General features: G+C 44.4%; 1 protein-coding gene across 2 annotated transcripts; it reads left to right on the forward strand.

Annotated features, from left to right (window-relative positions):
• Window positions 1-2,755: 2,755 nt before the first annotated feature.
• On the forward strand, window positions 2,756-16,399 carry LOC110527090 (glutathione S-transferase LANCL1-like). Of its 2 annotated transcripts, none has more exons than XM_036982456.1 (10): window positions 2,756-2,889; window positions 3,290-3,438; window positions 3,664-3,781; window positions 4,147-4,357; window positions 4,770-4,923; window positions 9,615-9,761; window positions 12,845-13,027; window positions 13,630-13,806; window positions 14,621-14,693; window positions 14,979-16,399. In XM_036982456.1, the coding sequence occupies exons 2-10, from the start codon at window positions 3,352-3,354 to the stop codon at window positions 15,053-15,055; spliced, it is 1,227 nt and encodes a 408-aa protein (XP_036838351.1). In that variant the 5' UTR covers window positions 2,756-2,889; window positions 3,290-3,351; the 3' UTR covers window positions 15,056-16,399. The 2 variants fall into 2 exon arrangements, with proteins under 2 accessions (XP_036838351.1, XP_036838352.1); XM_036982457.1 differs by lacking the exon at window positions 2,756-2,889 and adding an exon at window positions 2,890-2,952.
• The last annotated feature ends 2,616 nt before the right edge of the window (window positions 16,400-19,015 follow it).

A 19,015-nucleotide genomic window follows, 5' to 3' on the forward strand; every position in this document is an offset into this window, starting at 1 on the left:
TCTAAGAGTGTAGTGAACAGAAATAACCACCATGTTCCACTTTTGTTTTTCACGATGGATGTTTATTGGTTTGAACCGAACAAATTGAAAGAACACATTTTACATATAGTATTTTATGGACATGATAAATGAGCCCCATTGAACACAAATTAAGGCTGATCTACACACCACAAGAGGGACAGAGTTTTACTGTATGTGTGTTGCAAATGTATTTCTTGCACTTGATGCATGTGTACTGTGTCTTCCTGTCTTTCTTGGGTCCACACACATCACAGCGCTTCTTCTTGTTGCTACCGGCAGCAATCTAGAATGATGAAAACACTTAGTTCAGGAATTTTACTAACATCTCACTCACATATATAGTTACAGCAGGCCAAGGTGGGAGAGTCAGACATACACACAACAACATCACACACACTTACTTCCAGTATTGGAGTTGTTGGTTCTGTGGGTCGGGCGGATGGGGCACCAGCATCCTCACGATGGCTGCAGAAGCTGGGGTCCTTGGGATATGTTGCTTCCTCTGAATTGGAGGTCTCACCCAGCCTTGCCCAGCTCCTCGAGAAAGAGCCGTCTTCTACAGAGCTTCCCTCTGTTCCAATCTAGGTTCAACCCCATCCAGATGACAAATGCATTGTATGCCGAGATGTCCAAAGTGGAACTAGCTTCTCTCTCTATTTCTAAGACCCTCTGAGCAGAGAGTATATTTGCCATACTGATTGAATGTGGTAAGGAGACACACGCAAAGCTATTTATTTTTTACCAGGTAAATTGACTGAGAACACATTCTCATTTACAGCAAGGACCTGGGGAATAGTTACAGGGGAGAGGAATGAGCCAATTGTAAGCAGGAGATGATTAGGTGACCATGATGGTATGAGGGACAGCTTGGGAATTTAGCCAGGACACCAGGGTTAACACCCCTACTCTTACAATAAGTGCCATGGGATCTTTAATGACCTCAGAGAGTCAGGACACCTGTTTAACGTCCAGCCGAAAGACAGCACCCTACACAGGGCAGTGTCCCCTGTGGCATTGGGATATTTTTTAGACCATAGGAAAGAGCGCCACCTACTGGCCCTCCAACACCACTTCCAGCAGCATCTGATCTTCCATCCAGGGACTGACCAGGACCAACCCTGCTTAGCTTCAGAAGCAAGCCAGCAGTGGGATGCAGGGTGGTATGCTGCTGGCACATTTATTTTGTCCCCCCTCCAATTGGCACCTGGCTGGTAGTGTGGGAAAATACTGACTTTGTTTTACAATGTATCAACATAATGTATCGAAATAATGTATTGTAATAACATTGTGAAGGTTCCTGCAAGACATTGTGTAGTTTCAAACACTGCAAAGGGTAAAGAGCGCAAGAAAAGCGGGAGACAGGCAGACAGGCAGGGAGACAGACAGGCAGACAGGCAGGGAGACAGACAGACAGACAGACAGACAGGCAGGGAGACAGACAGACAGACAGGCAGACAGGCAGGGAGACAGACAGACAGACAGGCAGACAGGCAGGGAGACAGACAGACAGACAGGCAGACAGGCAGGGAGACAGACAGACAGACAGGCAGACAGGCAGGGAGACAGACAGACAGACAGGCAGACAGGCAGGGAGACAGACAGACAGACAGGCAGACAGGCAGGGAGACAGACAGACAGACAGGCAGACAGGCAGGGAGACAGACAGACAGACAGGCAGACAGGCAGGGAGACAGACAGACAGACAGACAGACAGGCAGACAGGCAGGGAGACAGACAGGGAGACAGACAGGGAGACAGACAGACAGGCAGGGAGACAGACAGACAGACAGACAGACAGACAGACAGACAGACAGACAGACAGACAGACAGGTTATTGGTGCTATGTTGAAACTGCAGGCCCAGTGAGGAGGAAGACAGAGTGAAGGCACACAACAAACCTTTTGGTTTCATTTTTACTTGTTTTCACCTACACACACACTTTTCCACACTTTCATTACCCTCGGGCCCAGTGGACCAGAACACCACATATGTAATATAAATGTGCAGGGGGGTACACAGTGTGCACTCAATGAAAATGGGTTCTTTTACATGTTCTTCACAGAAAATGAGCCAAGGCCAATGAGTCTCAGGTTGAAAAAAATATATATCTATTTTGATTTGTTTAACACTTTTTTGGTTACTACATGATACCATATGTGTTATTTCATAGTTTTGATGTCTTCACTACTACAATGTAGAAAATAGTTTTACATTTAATGTGTATGAATGAGTAGGTGTGTCCAAACTTTTGACTGGTACTGTATATTAAAGGGCATTTAATATTAATATAACAGGCTTTTAAAATGTAATATTGGTGCACAATTTATACTTAAAATATCAAATGGACTCTTTTCATTGGACGACTAATTTGCTGTGTAAGACCTTAATGCAGAGACTGACCAGAGACTGGCCTTCATAGCAAAACCTTATGCTTTGTTTAAAAAGCAACAATATTTTTAAAAGTTGGATGCATATCCTTCCACCAGCTCAATCTATCCCTGCGTGCATAAAATCCATAGCATTGCTTATGCCTTTTCACTGTCATTATGGCACACAAGAAAATACACAGTACAATTGCAATATGGTATTTGCAATGCACAGGTGGCAGCATTACAAGGTGGCAGTTGAAGATGAATAGTGTTTTATAAATGAATAGTCAGTAAATATGATAGTTGATTGTTTAACTCGTTATTTACTGCACATCAACATATTACCTCACACGGTCCTCATCACTGCTCGAAGTAACCAAAAAAGGCCTGTAATGCGGACTCCTTCACACCAGGTGGCCACACTGACGTTGTAAAGTCCATTCAACGTGTTTGTCAGTGAAGCGATCAAGAACATTATAAACATCAACCGTCTGCAGTGGTATGTCCTTTTAATCGACTGACTTTTAACATTCGGCCTTTTTTGTGTGTATTTAGCGCAAAGGCATGTGTTTCAAAATATTAGCTAATATTGTAGCTATAGCTAGCTGCACTATCACACATGCTAATTTCAATGGCGACTGAGCACATGATATTGAGCTAGCGTAGCATGCTAGCGCTAGTTAGCATAGCTAGCAAGTTTGGGGGCGTGTTGCACGAATCTCTTCCAAAGCAGTGTCTCTAACTATTATATTTTATTTAGATAGATAGCGAGATACATTGCATATTTTTGTTGCACCCTCTACCAAGGAGTTGTTGAAATTAATGTAATTATATCTGTAGCGAGAGCCAGACCGAGAGTGGTCTCAACATCGTGTGTCCCCATCCCACCTCTCTCGCAGATTCCTTCTCGTTTGACCAAAAAACTTGAGTTTTAGTGGGAGCGGAGGGGAGTTGGAAGAAAATGGACCAGAGAGCTTGGAAGAACCCATACGCAGACTATGATGGGAACCCTGCATCTGTGCAAGAACTATTTGATTCACAAGGAAAGGTATGAAGCTAACATTAGCTAGCCGAAGTTAAAGCTAGCTAGGCCTGGTAAGCAAACGGTCATACCCTGGCTGTACAATACATAGCCTACATGTCATGAGCCTTTTTATGGTAAATGCATCAGGTAACTGAAATATGCAACATTCAAAGGACTTCAAAGCCAGGACTACTGATAAAGATCTAATACAATAAAATCCAATATGTTCTGTCATGGTGTTTTCTACAGCTCACAGCAGAGTTTGCAGGGCGGTTGAGCAATGCCATCAGTCAGCTGTTGATGCACATGGAGAATGGGCTCAAGTCTGCTGACCCTAGAGACTGCACTGGCTACACTGGCTGGGCAGGTGAGGAAGAAGAACCCACCATCTTGCTTTTTCTAGGTTTCGACTACATTCTGTCACCTCAAATCACAAGTCTCCTAAACTCTGTCCCCGCCTTTCTCTTCCTCGCATCCCTCTTTCCTGTCCCCCTCATCATCTCCCATCCCCTCCCTCCTCTCTGCCCTCTTCCCTGTCCCCTCTCCCCCTCCTCGTCTCCCCCCATCCCCTCCCTCCTCTATGCCCTCTACCCTGTCCCCTCTCCCCCTCCTCGTCTCCCCCCTTCCCCTCCCTCCTCTCTGCCCTCTTCCCTGTCCCCTCGCCCCCTCCTCGTCTCCCCCATCCCCTCCCTCCTCTCTGCCCTCTTCCCTGTCTCCCCTCTCACTCCCCAGGCATCGCCTTGCTTTACCTGCACCTCCACGGTGTGTTCGGGGAGCCTTCATTCCTGCAGAAGGCTCTGGACTACGTGGGCCACAGCCTGACGTGTCCGACGCGGCGACGTGATGTCACCTTCCTGTGCGGTGACGCCGGGCCCCTGGCCGTGGCTGCAGTGGTCTACCACAGAGTACAGAGGGCACAGGAGTCAGACGAATGCCTCAGCAGGTCAGTACAGGACATGGGCCAGCCATAGACGTGTGTGTGTATATATATATATATATATATATCTGTTTATATAATGATGTGTTTATATCTGTTTATATAATGATGTGTTTATATAATGATGTGTTACATACGTCATTGGGGAAGGCTCGCCAGTCTGAGAATTAAGACACTGGTGCTCTGTGTGTCTAGATTTCATTCCACCTAATCGCTAATTTGATCAGTATCTGGATATCATGCCAGTCACTCCTCGCACTTGTGTAGATCTGAGAGGATTTGGTAGGTGTCACAATATGGCAACAGGTCCACCTGATCCTATGGGATAAAGGCTGGATGTTGATTTGGAATGAAGTCCAAACAGTTCATCAGTAAGATGCCATAAGAGATCTGAAGTACCTGAGTGTTCCCCCTCCAGGCTGCTGCAGCTCCATCAGTCGGTGGTAATGGGCTCTGGGGCCAGCGGTCTCCCTGATGAGCTGCTCTATGGCAGGATGGGTTACCTCTACGCCCTGACCTTCATCAACCAGCAGTTTGGCCACGACAAGATCCCCATCCAGTACATCCAACAGGTCAGTCGTAGGCTCACGGTTAAGGTTCTTCACATTCACATTGGATATGCATTCAATGTGTTTGACAAGCACTGTTACATTGACCGTGTTCAATAGAAACAGAGTTGGTTGAGTGAGCTACAAGCACTGTTACATTGACCGTGTTCAATAGAAACAGAGTTGGTTGAGTGAGCTACAAGCACTGTTACATTGACCGTGTTCAATAGAAACAGAGTTGGTTGAGTGAGCTACAAGCACTGTTACATTGACCGTGTTCAATAGAAACAGAGTTGGTTGAGTGAGCTACAAGCACTGTTACATTGACCGTGTTCAATAGAAACAGAGTTGGTTGAGTGAGCTACAAGCACTGTTACATTGACCGTGTTCAATAGAAACAGAGTTGGTTGAGTGAGCTACAAGCACTGTTACATTGACCGTGTTCAATAGAAACAGAGTTGGTTGAGTGAGCTACAAGCACTGTTACATTGACCGTGTTCAATAGAAACAGAGTTGGTTGAGTGAGCTACAAGCACTGTTACATTGACCGTGTTCAATAGAAACAGAGTTGGTTGAGTGAGCTACAAGCACTGTTACATTGACCGTGTTCAATAGAAACAGAGTTGGTTGAGTGAGCTACAAGCACTGTTACATTGACCGTGTTCAATAGAAACAGAGTTGGTTGAGTGAGCTACAAGCACTGTTACATTGACCGTGTTCAATAGAAACAGAGTTGGTTGAGTGAGCTACAAGCACTGTTACATTGACCGTGTTCAATAGAAACAGAGTTGGTTGAGTGAGCTACAAGCACTGTTACATTGACCGTGTTCAATAGAAACAGAGTTGGTTGAGTGAGCTACAAGCACTGTTACATTGACCGTGTTCAATAGAAACAGAGTTGGTTGAGTGAGCTACAAGCACTGTTACATTGACCGTGTTCAATAGAAACAGAGTTGGTTGAGTGAGCTACAAGCACTGTTACATTGACCGTGTTCAATAGAAACAGAGTTGGTTGAGTGAGCTACAAGCACTGTCATCAGAAAGGTGAACGATCATCTAAGTAGGACAATTTTATAATGAGATGAAATTGTTACCCTTTTAAACGACTGAAAGGAGCTTAGTCGAGCCACGTACTGTGCTGGCCTGGTAATGCATCCACTGGTGGAGCTGTGCTCTGAAGGACAAAGCCAGGGAGGCCCCCCTTTTTGTAGGCCCACGTTAAAAACATTATTTTTAGGAACTGTCGCCTTCTCAACATACGGTTGAGAGTTATAATATTAGAATACACGATGCAATTTAGATATGTGGTTGTGCATCAGCAGTTCCTCTCTTGTCAGTCATTAACCAGGTTTCCATCAAATTGGCCACCGATTTTCATGCAAAAAGAAAATATGCAGATTTTCCCACCATGTGGTGTTTCCACCAATCAGACACGTGGTGTTTCCACCAATCAGACACGTGGTGTTTCCACCAATCAGACACGTGGTCACGTGGTGTTTCCACCAATCAGACACGTGGTGTTTCCACCAATCAGACACGTGGTGTTTCCACCAATCAGACACGTGGTGTTTCCACCAATCAGACACGTGGTGTTTCCACCAATCAGACACGTGGTGTTTCCACCAATCAGACACGTGGTGTTTCCACCAATCAGACGTGTGGTGTTTCCACCAATCAGACGTGTGGTGTTTCCACCAATCAGACGTGTGGTGTTTCCACCAATCAGACGTGTGGTGTTTCCACCAATCAGACGTGTGGTGTTTCCACCAATCAGACGTGTGGTGTTTCCACCAATCAGACGTGTGGTGTTTCCACCAATCAGACGTGTGGTGTTTCCACCAATCAGACGTGTGGTGTTTCCACCAAGCAGACGTGTGGTGTTTCCACCAATCAGACGTGTGGTGTTTCCACCAAGCAGACGTGTGGTGTTTCCACCAAGCAGACGTGTGGTGTTTCCACCAAGCAGACGTGTGGTGTTTCCACCAAGCAGACGTGTGGTGTTTCCACCAAGCAGACGTGGTGTGGATACAAACCAGTGGGTGATGACGTAGTGCACACAATGTACTTCTCCCTTAACTTTTCACGTCCCCAATAAAAATCTGAGGTTCAATGTGTTTCCATCACATTTTCAACTCTACCGATAGTTGAGTCAAACTGTTGCGTCTTGGCCCATGCGCTCTAGCCAACAGCTGGCAGGCAGACTACACGATGAGCTTAACATGAATAAGAGCGCAAGTATTTGTCAAACGGCAGTCGCGTAGCGCTCAGGTAACCAGAATAAGACTCTATGTTTATTCGAAAGGAGCAAAACCCTGTGAAGTTCATCATTATTTAATCTGTAGTCTAATAAACTGCATGGTTTCCCGAGTCCTAGTGGGAGGACCACACACCCATATCATTGTGTGACTCCCAAGTTTACTTCCATGTGATGGTTGTAATATCAGTATTTGCTCATAAGAGCGTTTTCACCGCCATTTCTCGCATAATACATTTAACCGACTGAAAAAGATCGAACGAACAAATCATTTGTGTGTGTTTATAAAGTTGTAATAAATCTTTGTATTTCTATCAATAAAACATGTATACTGTATGAGTAGGTAGGACTACAATAAGCTATAGAGAATTAACACAGGTCTCATCAGCCATTAGGCTATAGAGAATTAACACAGGTCTCATCAGCCATTAGTCTATAGAGAATTAACACAGGTCTCTTCAGCCATTAGGCTATAGAGAATTAACACAGGTCTCATCAGCCATTAGGCTATAGAGAATTAACACAGGTCTCATCAGCCATTAGTCTATAGAGAATTAACACAGGTCTCTTCAGCCATTAAGCTATAGAGAATTAACACAGGTCTCATCAGCCATTATACTATAGAGAATTAACACAGGTCTCATCAGCCATCTCTCAAACACACCCTTCTGTCTGCAACTGTTATGAACACACCCTTCTGTCTGTCTGCAACTGTTATGAACACACCCTTCTGTCTGTCTGCAACTGTTATTAACACACCCTTCTGTCTGTCTGCAACTGTTATGAACACACCCTTCTGTCTGTCTGCAACTGTTATGAACACACCCTTCTGTCTGTCTGCAACTGTTATGAACACACCCTTCTGTCTGTCTCCAACTGTTATGAACACACCCTTCTGTCTGTCTGCAACTGTTATTAACACACCCTTCTGTCTGTCTCCAACTGTTATGAACACACCCTTCTGTCTGTCTCCAACTGTTATGAACACACCCTTCTGTCTGTCTGCAACTGTTATGAACACACCCTTCTGTCTGTCTGCAACTGTTATGAACACACCCTTCTGTCTGTCTCCAACTGTTATGAACACACCCTTCTGTCTGTCTGCAACTGTTATGAACACACCCTTCTGTCTGTCTCCAACTGTTATGAACACACCCTTCTGTCTGTCTGCAACTGTTATTAACACACCCTTCTGTCTGTCTGCAACTGTTATGAACACACCCTTCAGTCTGTCTGCAACTGTTATGAACACACCCTTCTGTCTGTCTGCAACTGTTATGAACACACCCTTCTGTCTGTCTGCAACTGTTATGAACACACCCTTCTGTCTGTCTGCAACTGTTATGAACACACCATTCTGTCTGTCTGCAACTGTTATGAACACACCCTTCTGTCTGTCTGCAACTGTTATGAACACACCCTTCTGTCTGTCTGCAACTGTTATGAACACACCCTTCTGTCTGTCTGCAACTGTTATGAACACACCCTTCAGTCTGTCTGCAACTGTTATGAACACACCCTTCAGTCTGTCTGCAACTGTTATGAACACACCCTTCTGTCTGTCTGCAACTGTTATGAACACACCCTTCAGTCTGTCTGCAACTGTTATGAACACACCCTTCAGTCTGTCTGCAACTGTTATGAACACACCCTTCTGTCTGTCTGCAACTGTTTCAGCAGCATGTCAGCCTGTCCACTTGGTTCAGATGTTCAAATCAAGTGAACTACCATATTTCTCAGAATGAGAATGTGTTGCCAATTCCTTATTTAACTGTTTTATGCTTATTGCACATTTATGAAATAGACTAGACATTGCGTATACTAGTCTTTGGCTAAAATGTAGGGGGGAGTAAAATGTATTGCTCAGGAGTGTTCGCGTAACAACATTTTGCATAAGGCTCCCAAGGCTAAGGGCGGGTCTGACTGCATGTGTGGATGTGGGTAAGCTGACCCATGAGCCACTGCAGCCCCTCGTTATGAGTTCAGATGCCCATCCCCGGACAAAACCATTATATAATATCAGCGCCAGTAAGGTTCAGGTCGGGCACAGTGAAAAGCATGAATTATCTTATCCCGTTGATATATGTTGTGTACATCCACCCTACAGTCATCCACCCTACAGATTTTCAGAAGCAATACAACCACTCTATTGGGAGGGTTCTGACTGAGTTGTGGTGGGTTTTGACCCTGGTCTCTCTCCCTCTGATCTGAGGCTGTGTTGATATCAGGGATGTGTGTTTTGACCCTGGTTTCTCTCCCTCTGATCTGAGGCTGTGTTGATATCAGGGATGTGTGTTTTGACCCTGGTCTCTCTCCCTCTAATCTGAGGCTGTGTTGATATCAGGGATGTGTGTTTTGACCCTGGTCTCTCTCCCACAGATCCAGGGATGTGTGTTTTGACCCTGGTCTCTCTCCCACAGATCCAGTGATGTGTGTTTTGACCCTGGTCTCTCTCCCACAGATCTGTGAGGCTGTGTTAATATCGGGGGAGGGCCAGTCTCAGAGGTTCCGTTGTCAGGACCAGAGCCCTCTGATGTACGAGTGGTACCAAGAACAGTATGTAGGCCCCGCCCACGGCCTGGCAGGCATCTACTACTTCCTCATGCAGGTAATAAAGCTAGAGCCGATTGGTTCGAACTTCCCTTTATTCCCATGCAGGTAAAGCTGATAGGTTGAAATGCCCATTTATGCAGGATTCTGAATCTAAAGAAAACGCCTTCATACTTTGGCAAGAGAAGTATGTGAACCTTTTGGAAATACCTGGATTTCTGAATACATTGGTCAATTTATTTTTGATCTGATCTTCATCTAGGTCACAACAATAGACAGTCTGCTTAAACTAATAACACACAATTAAACATGTTCATGTCTTTATTGAACACACTGTGTAAACATTCACAGTGCAGGGTGGGAAAAGTATGTGAACCCTTGGATTTAATATCTGTTTGACCCTCCTTTGGCAGCAATAACCTCAACCAAACGTTTTCTGTAGTTGAGGATCAGACCTGCATAACAGTCAGGAGGAATTTTGGACCATTCCTCTTTACAAAACTGTTTCAGTTCAGCAATATTCTTGGGATGTCTGGTGTGAACCGCTCTCGGGGTTATGCCACAGCATCTCAATTGGGTTGAGGTCAGGACTCTGACTGGGCCTCTCCAGAAGGAGTATTTTCTTCTGTTGAAGCCATTCTGTTGTTGATTTACTTCTGTCTTTTGGGTTGTTGTTCTGTTGCATCACCCAACTTCTGTTGAACTTTAATTTCAGTGGACATTATCCTGCAAAATATCTTGATAAACTTGAATTCGTTTTTCCGTCAATGATCGCAAGCTGTCCAGGCCCTGAGGCAGAAAAGCAGCCCCAAACCACGATGCTCCCTCCACCATACTTTACAGTTGGGTTGAGGTTTTAATGTTGGTGTGCTGTGCCTTTTTCTCTCCACACATAGTGTTGTGTGTTCCTTCCAAACAACTCAACTGTAGTTTCATCTGTCCACAGAATATTTTGCCAGTAGCGCTGTGGAACATCCAGATGCTATTTTGCAAACTTTAAACTTTTTTTTGACAGCAGTGTCTTCCGTGGTGTCCTCCCATGAACACCTTTCTTGTTCAATGTTTTACGTATCATAGACTCGTCAACAGAGATGTCAGCATGTTCAAATCAAAGTATTTGTCGCGTGTGCTGAATACAACAGGTGTAGTAGACCTTACAGTGAAATGCTGAATACAACAGGTGTAGTAGACCTTACAGTGAAATGCTGAAAACAACAGGTGTAGTAGACCTTACAGTGAAATGCTGAATACAACAGGTGTAGTAGACCTTACAGTGAAATGCTGAATACAACAGGTGTAGTAGACCTTACAGTGAAATGCTGAATACAACAGGTGTAGTAGACCTTACAGTGAAATGCTGAATACAACAGGTGTAGTAGACCTTACAGTGAAATGCTGAATACAACAGGTGTAGTAGACCTTACAGTGAAATGCTGAATACAACAGGTGTAGTAGACCTTACAGTGAAATGCTGAATACAACAGGTGTAGTAGACCTTACAGTGAAATGCTGAATACAACAGGTGTAGTAGACCTTACAGTGAAATGCTGAATACAACAGGTGTAGTAGACCTTACAGTGAAATGTTTACTTACAGACTCTAACCAATAGTTCAAAAAAGGTATTAGGTGAACAATAGGTAAGTAAAGAAATAAAACAACAGTAAAAAGACAGGCTTTATACAGTAGCGAGGCTATAAAAGTAGCGAGGCTACATACAGACACCGGTTAGTCAGGCTGATTGAGGTAGTATGTATATGTAGATATGGTTAAAGTGACTAGGTATGTATGATGAACAGAGAGTAGCAGTAGGGTAAAAGAGGGGTTGGCAGGTGTTGGGACACAATGCAGATAGCCCGGTTAGCCAATGTGTGGGAGCACTGGTTGGTCGGCCCAATTGAGGTAGTATGTACATGAATGTATAGTTAAGGTGACTATGCATATAAGATAAACAGAGAGTAGCAGGAGCGTAAGAGGAGTTTGGGGGGGCACACAGTGCAAATAGTCCGGGAAGCCATTTGGTTACCTGTTCAGGAGTCTTATGGCTTGGGGGTAAAAACTGTTGAGAAGCCTTTTTGACAGCGATGCAACCAGTTTGTGCAACTGTAGAACCTTTTTGAGGATCTCGGTACCCATGACAAATCATTTTAGTCTCCTGAGGGGGAATAGGCTTCGTCGTTCCCTCTTCACAACTCTCTTGGTGTGTTTGGACCATTCTAGTTTGTTGTTGCTCTGGACACCAAGGAACTTGAAGCTCTCAACCTGAGAGATTTCTGTAAGTCTTTAGCTGACACTCTAGGATTCTTCTTAACCTCATTGAACATTCTGCTCTGTGCTCTTGCAGTCATCTTTGCAGGACTGCCACTCCTAGGGAGAGAAGCCACAGTGCTGAACTTTCTCCATTTATAGACAATTTGTCTTACTGTGGACTGATGAACATCAAGGCTTTTATGCAAGTCAACCATTCTTAATCTTAGGTCTTCTGGGATCCATTTTGTTCAAGGCATGGTTCACATCAGGCAATGCTTCTTGTGAATAGGAAACTCACATTTTGTGAGTGTTTTTTATGGGGCAGGGCAGGTCTAACCAACATCTCCAATCTCGTCTCATTGATTAGACTCCAGGTTAGTTGACTCCTGACTCCAATTATCTTTTGGAGAAGTCATTAGCCTGGGGGTTCACATACTTTTTCCAACCTACACTGTGAATGTTTAAATTATGTATTCAATATAGACAAGAAAAATACCATAATTTGTGTGTTATTAGTTTAAGCAGACTGTGTTTGTCTATACTTAGATGAAGATTTATGCAGAAATCCAGGTAATTCCAAAGAGTTCACTTACTTTTTCTTGCCACTGTCTGTTAAGTCCTACTCCACCAAGTAGTTGACTAGTTGAATCATACGCTGATGCTGGACTAGAGTATGTGAAATTACTGGGAGACTCTGAAGACCAGGTTTGGAAACACTATTATGGGGCCTTAAACATAGAGGAATCAGCAACCAGGGTTGGGATCAATTCAGGAGTAAACTTGTTTTTTCTCATTGATAACAAACCACCAAATGGAAATGACCCCAGCGTTTTCATCAACCTACTATGAAGTGTGAGCCATGAAAAATGTCTTCCCTGTTCTGTGCCCTGCAGCCAGGCTATGTGGCGGGGGATGAGAGGGTCCACAGGCTGGTGAGGCCCAGCGTGGACCACGTCTGTCGACTCCGCTTTCCCACTGGGAACTACCCGCCCTGCATAGGGGACAACAGGGACCTGCTGGTGCACTGGTGTCATGGAGCCCCAGGCATTATCTACATGCTGCTGCAGGCCTACAAGGTACTGGAAACCTGGGCCCTGTTCAGTAGAGGGTAAACCTTTTAGTGGAACTGGGAGGTGCTCTTTTCTATCTCAACTCATCCAATAAAAACGCAGGTGTTTGCTTTTTTCCCGTTACAAAATGTTTTGATACGGTGTGCCTCTACTCAACACACCCCAGTACTATGTTATGGATAGAATATGTGATGGATAATTACTATGGTACATGTATAGAATATGTGATGGATAATTACTATGGTACATGCAATCTCAGATGTAATTGGCAGAATAACATCATCGAGGCCGGGGGTCTCTTGGAAAGTAATGGTGGTGAAGTTGTTTATTTGCTGTATTAGCAACCAACCAAAAGGTATAGCTACAATACACTAGGATAATGTCCCTTAAAACATTATCACTTTGCTTTTATTCTGACAATGTGTTTCATGTGTCACACATTTAACATAGAGGGCATTAGTAATCAATCCTTTTGGGTTAGAACTAGACTGAGTTGTTACAGTACTGTCTCAACGTCTCCTAAAGAAAGACATGTTACTTTCCTGTTTGAAACATTTAAAAACATTTAGCCTTACTGAACATGCCCTTGCCCTGTTTTCCCCCTGCAGGTGTTTGGAGTGGGCCAGTACCTGGAAGAGGCTCTACAGTGTGGGGAGGTGGTGTGGCACAGGGGCCTGCTGAAGAAGGGCTACGGCCTGTGTCACGGCGCCGCGGGTAACGCCTACGCCTTCCTGGCCCTCTACAAGCTCACCCATGACCCCAAGCACCTCTACAGGGCCTGTATGGTGAGAGGCAGCCTGAACTTACTGACCTGACGGTGACATCTCCTGACAATGTCCTCACCTGTTACCACAAGCAAGCTCTCATCAATTGATGAGGGTGTGGAGCCTGGAGTTTCCCCTCGTCCGGTCACATGATCAAATAACTTTTTATTTTAAATCAGGAATAACTCCTGGCTCAACTGTAGGTCCTCACCCTCTACCAGTCTCTGATGGTTTGATGTTTCAACAAATAGACATTTGACGGGGGGGTCTCTACAAGGTTTATCACCCACTAACAGCTTGTCTCGGTAGCTGTTACAAAAAACTTCTCAGAATCCAGAGTTTCCATATAAAATTGAAGGTCACTTTAGCAATACTCTGAACTACACTCAATAATCCTGCTGGCAGCGACCCAAACTTATATTAAACAATATTCAGAGAACCTGAGACGCTTGAGAAGGGAACCGTTGTATGTTTATTGACAACCGCTAAGTGGCTGTCAGCGTGTTGCTATTGACAGCGTGTTGCTATTAGCGCGTGTCTTTGCATCAACAGACCGTGAGGGGGGTGGGGGGGTCCCATGTGTAGTTTAAGCTCTTCCATTTAATCCAATGTACTGTATCGGAACAGACTAGAAGGGCTTTGTGGTCACACAAGTGGGCCATTTAATCCTAGTGGCATCTCAAGTGGCACTGTAAGGCACACAGTAAGAATGGGCTGCTAAAGATGAATTTGTCTTAGGACAGTCTTTCTCTTAGGACAGTATTTGTCAATGGTCTGATACTCATGAAGTTTGACTGTTGTATTGTAAAAAGCTGTGGTCTTGTGTTTTGTGTAGTTTGCAGACTGGTGCATGAACTACGGCAAACATGGCTGCAGGACACCGGACACTCCGTTCTCATTATTTGAAGGTAATGTGAAGCCGTCTAACACACAATATCAAGTGTTTCAATTGGAATGTTTAGCCTAGATCACAGATTTGCTCAATAATTTGACAGGTTTCTATTGGTCAATGAATAGTGGAAAGCTTGAACATGGTTGTGTTCATTATGTATCAAATGGTAGAAAACTGATAAACGGGGAGGGACGACCTGAACACGTTTTCATTTTCCTTTGCAAATGTTTTGCTAAGATGTACGAATACGACCCAATAACTGTTTTAGACGTGAAATGAATGTGTCACTTCCTGTCCACAGGCATGGCTGGAACCATCTACTTCCTGGCAGACCTCCTCCAGCCCCTGAAATCAAAGTTCCCAGCATTTGAGGTGTAAAAGGTATCCCTGCTTACCCCTGGTCTCCTGCCTGCTGCTCTGGAAACTATCATACACATCCAAGCACCTAATCTCTCTCCATCTCTCTCACACACACACCGAGACATTTTAAAGAAACACACACAGGCATATACACCGCAGAGTCACCTCTGCAGGTGATAATCAAGATGACTTTTTCCATCACAACAAAATCTTCCCACAGTCTCTCCTTATTGGCTGAACGAACAGTAATTGTGTGTTGTAGGGAGGGGGACCAGGGACAATCAGTGCAAGGGTGACATTTTGCACGAGCAAATGGCATTGAGCAGTGAGCAAAATAACCATAAGATATCAAATAGATGTGAAGGCAAATTATCCCATGTGAATTCCAAAAACTTCAACTCTCAATTGCATCGCACACATCGCATGCATTGCTCAGTTGACTAAACCCTGGCTAAATTCTTGCCTTCTTATAACACTACTTGTTGAAAAGTTCAAATTAAATCATGCTTTATAATGAGTTTTTTTATCATACAGATTGAGTTTTATGGTATTCTTTGCACAGAGCTGCACCTTTTTTTTTTGCGTGAGGAAAATGTCGCCCCTAGTCTAATATGTGCATGGTGCATGGGGGTTTGAAGTGTTATGCACTGAAACTGGCTCACTATTTTGTGTCTAGACATGGGGCATAAGCAGAGAGAACCACCTCGAGTGGATTGTTCATTTATGGACATCAATTCAATATTTACTTTTCATTCATTTTATGACGCAATGAGACTTCAGTTTGTCTAAGATGAAATTGACTAGGATTTGTTTGCTTGGGCTGGAGTCTGGTCAATGGGTCCACTCAACTCGGGACCATAATTACCCCCTAGGTGACGGGGGTTGGAGCCCTGTCTCCACCTCTCCTGTCGGTCCCTTTTATCTGGCTCTGCTGTCCAGCTGTACTGTCTATGAATCAATAAAAATACCAAGGGGATTTGAGTACCGACCAATCTCCTATTAAAAAAAAATAGTAATAATCTTTGCTCCAACATTCATGTTTGTTAATTGTTAATTTTAGATTTCACCTTTTTTTTTTGAATAACCGGAATAGAAATTCCATGGTGTAGAGGATTTTTCATCTTTGCAGATTGTGGCTGCAATAGAAACTTTGTAGTAAAATGATTATACTGTGTGACAAAGTACTACAGTAAAACTGTAATGACCATGTGGCGCATCATAAGTTGTGTGTGTGTGATGTACGCTTGTAACTCTACTGCTCATCTACGGTTTCTTCACGTTTCCATTGGCTAAATAATAAAACAAGGTATTTTTTACATCTCACCTGTCTGTTACCTTTGGTATTAAACTATTATTCATGGTTCTAGTGTTCTGAATCTGACTGGCTCCTTGTCTCGGCCTGATGTTATAATAACAGAGCAAAGCCACTAGGGGGCAGCGGAGAGTTTGTCCATTTGGAATGGCAGCGTGCGCGTTGAGCGGCAAGAATCGGTGAGTCCATCCGTCCGTCTGCTAAAGCCTCCATTTTACTGTCCCCTTTCCAGACCCTGTCAAGTGGTTCATATCCTCTTTCTGACTTGACCGCTCCGACTTTCTCTATATTTGACTCCGTTCACAAAGGCACCAAAAATGTGGATGTTAAACCACAGGTCTCCTGTGTGCAACAAGACTATTTACCTACTGAGCTTAGGGAGCCAACACAAGGTTCCCCGAACCACCTCCATCACAAGCTGCTCTGTAACCTGCTGTATTGACCAATTGACTTGTGCGGTTATGTAAAGGGGTGTTACAGTATGAGCCTCTAACAGGACACTAATTGGGCTGTAACTGTGGAGCTGTGTGACTACTGAAGTCATTTACCCTGTCCCTAAGGAACTCCACTCCTAACACTCTCTATGCCAGATCAGGCTCCTGTAACCCTGAAGGAGAGGGGGCACAATACGTCAGCTCTTTTTTTAAGCCTGCTCCCTGCCCCTCTTTTACGATGTGTGGCTGACATGGGCTCAAACCTGGGTTTAAATAGTATTTGACTGTTTGCTTTAGCCTGTGGGTGGGTTTGATGGTTGGGCTTGACATTTGGGACTGTTCTATTGGTGCCCTTGAGCCAGGCAAGCTCAATCAACCATAGCTTAATGTGTGAATTGATTTCGAATAGTATTTGAACCCAAGACAACTTGGCTCAGGGTAGAAGGGGCAAATGTCCCAGCAACCAGTGCCCCCCCCCCCCTTGAGGAACTATTCCCTGTCCCCCTCTCTGAGATCGGGACAGGGGGAGGAGGAGATAAGAAACTGAACACCGCAGGAGCGAGGGTAAAAATAGTGCTCATGTGTCCCGGGGCGCGGCCTCTCCAAGCCCCCAGACGTGTCCTACACCACATTACATACAGCAGGAGGGGGAAGGAAAACACTGGCAGTGGGATGGGGATGGAACCACAAGGTCGGGATAAATCAAACCTGGGTTCAAATACTACTTGAAATACATTGAGCGTTTGCTTTAGCCTGCCTAGAATGCCAGGTGGGCGGGGCTTGAACTACATTGAGCGTTTGCTTTAGCCTGCCTAGAATGCCAGGTGGGCGGGGCTTGAACTACATTGAGCGTTTGCTTTAGCCTGCCTAGAATGCCAGGTGGGCGGAGCTTGCAGATTTGGGACTAATCTGTTGGGCCGTTAAGCTACAGGCATGCTCAATCAAGCACAGGTGATGAATTGATGTAGCGGTGCTTGGTGGCTGGGTATTAACAGGGGATGTTACTAATGATGGCTGTGTTCTTGACCTTGTTGGGGGTCGAGGACAGTGACAGTCACACTGTGGATTCTATAGTCTGACCTACTGACCACTGTGACATAAGGGGCAGATTCCACACAGGCACAACATTTCCAACATGGTTTCTGACAAAAGTACAGCTGATTGGGCAATAACAAGTGGCCACTGGTTCAATGTAAACTCTGTTTAAGTGCAACACAGTCCCAATTAAATAAGGTAACTATCCTTTTTAAATTGCTTTGGATATCTGGATTCGGTGCAGATCCACCCATTCGTGTCCATCCGAGCCGTTGCACACGCCATAGATCAGTACTCAGCTGTAGGCTATAGCCTTTTCCATGGCGTTAATGAATTCTAATACAAAACATTATGTTGTGAGTCATTACTCATTCTTCATGCTGTTGATTTTCCAAGTCTTTTATACACCACACACACACGGTATAGCTATAATCTGTGTCATCACAAACTGGACTCATACAACCTTTATCTCAATCACAGATTATTCTATTTCTTTGAATCGCTGCCAGGCTGTTATCGACGTTCACAAGCACCATTTCAATAAGGTATCATACAGCATGCATCCTATATCATAGAGGTTGATATGTAGCCTGTCCACTTCTGACAGCCCAGACATGATGTATTTCTCCTGTGTTTAATGGTGTTAGGCCTGTTGACACAGTACAGTGGCATATGACTCTCCATCTTGGACCATAGGTAGGATCAACTTATTCAAGGATAAGAATAATTGTTTCTTATAGTAGGCCCACATTGTTTGGTTATTTTAGTCCAAATGTGCATTCCTATTGCGCAACAATGTGTGCTACCCCCCCACACACACACACTCCGCAATCCCCTGGTGTCTGGTTTCGATTGAACAGGGTGAAGGAGCTTGGGAGGGGGTGGTTGTTCTATTAGCTTGTGTAGTGATTGTCAGGTGACATTCCTGACATGCCGGCTCATCTTATTTTACGAAAGAGTGCGTCTCCAACTGAGAGAACAATTGAACCAATAAGACAGAAGAATAAAATGTCTTTCTGCTCGTTATTGGTCATTTCATATTACAGTGACCCACACACAAAAATGATTGGCTAACGTCCACCTCTGTCATAATGTATTGGTAAAACATGCAACACACAAACTGGATAATGAAAACAAGAACAAGCCTTTACTTTTGCCAACTGTAGCATTGAATACAAGGGAAGCCAGTGATCATTT

The sequence above is a fragment of the Oncorhynchus mykiss genome, chromosome 7, assembly GCF_013265735.2.
Source record: "Oncorhynchus mykiss isolate Arlee chromosome 7, USDA_OmykA_1.1, whole genome shotgun sequence".
In the NCBI taxonomy this organism is placed as follows: domain Eukaryota; kingdom Metazoa; phylum Chordata; class Actinopteri; order Salmoniformes; family Salmonidae; genus Oncorhynchus; species Oncorhynchus mykiss.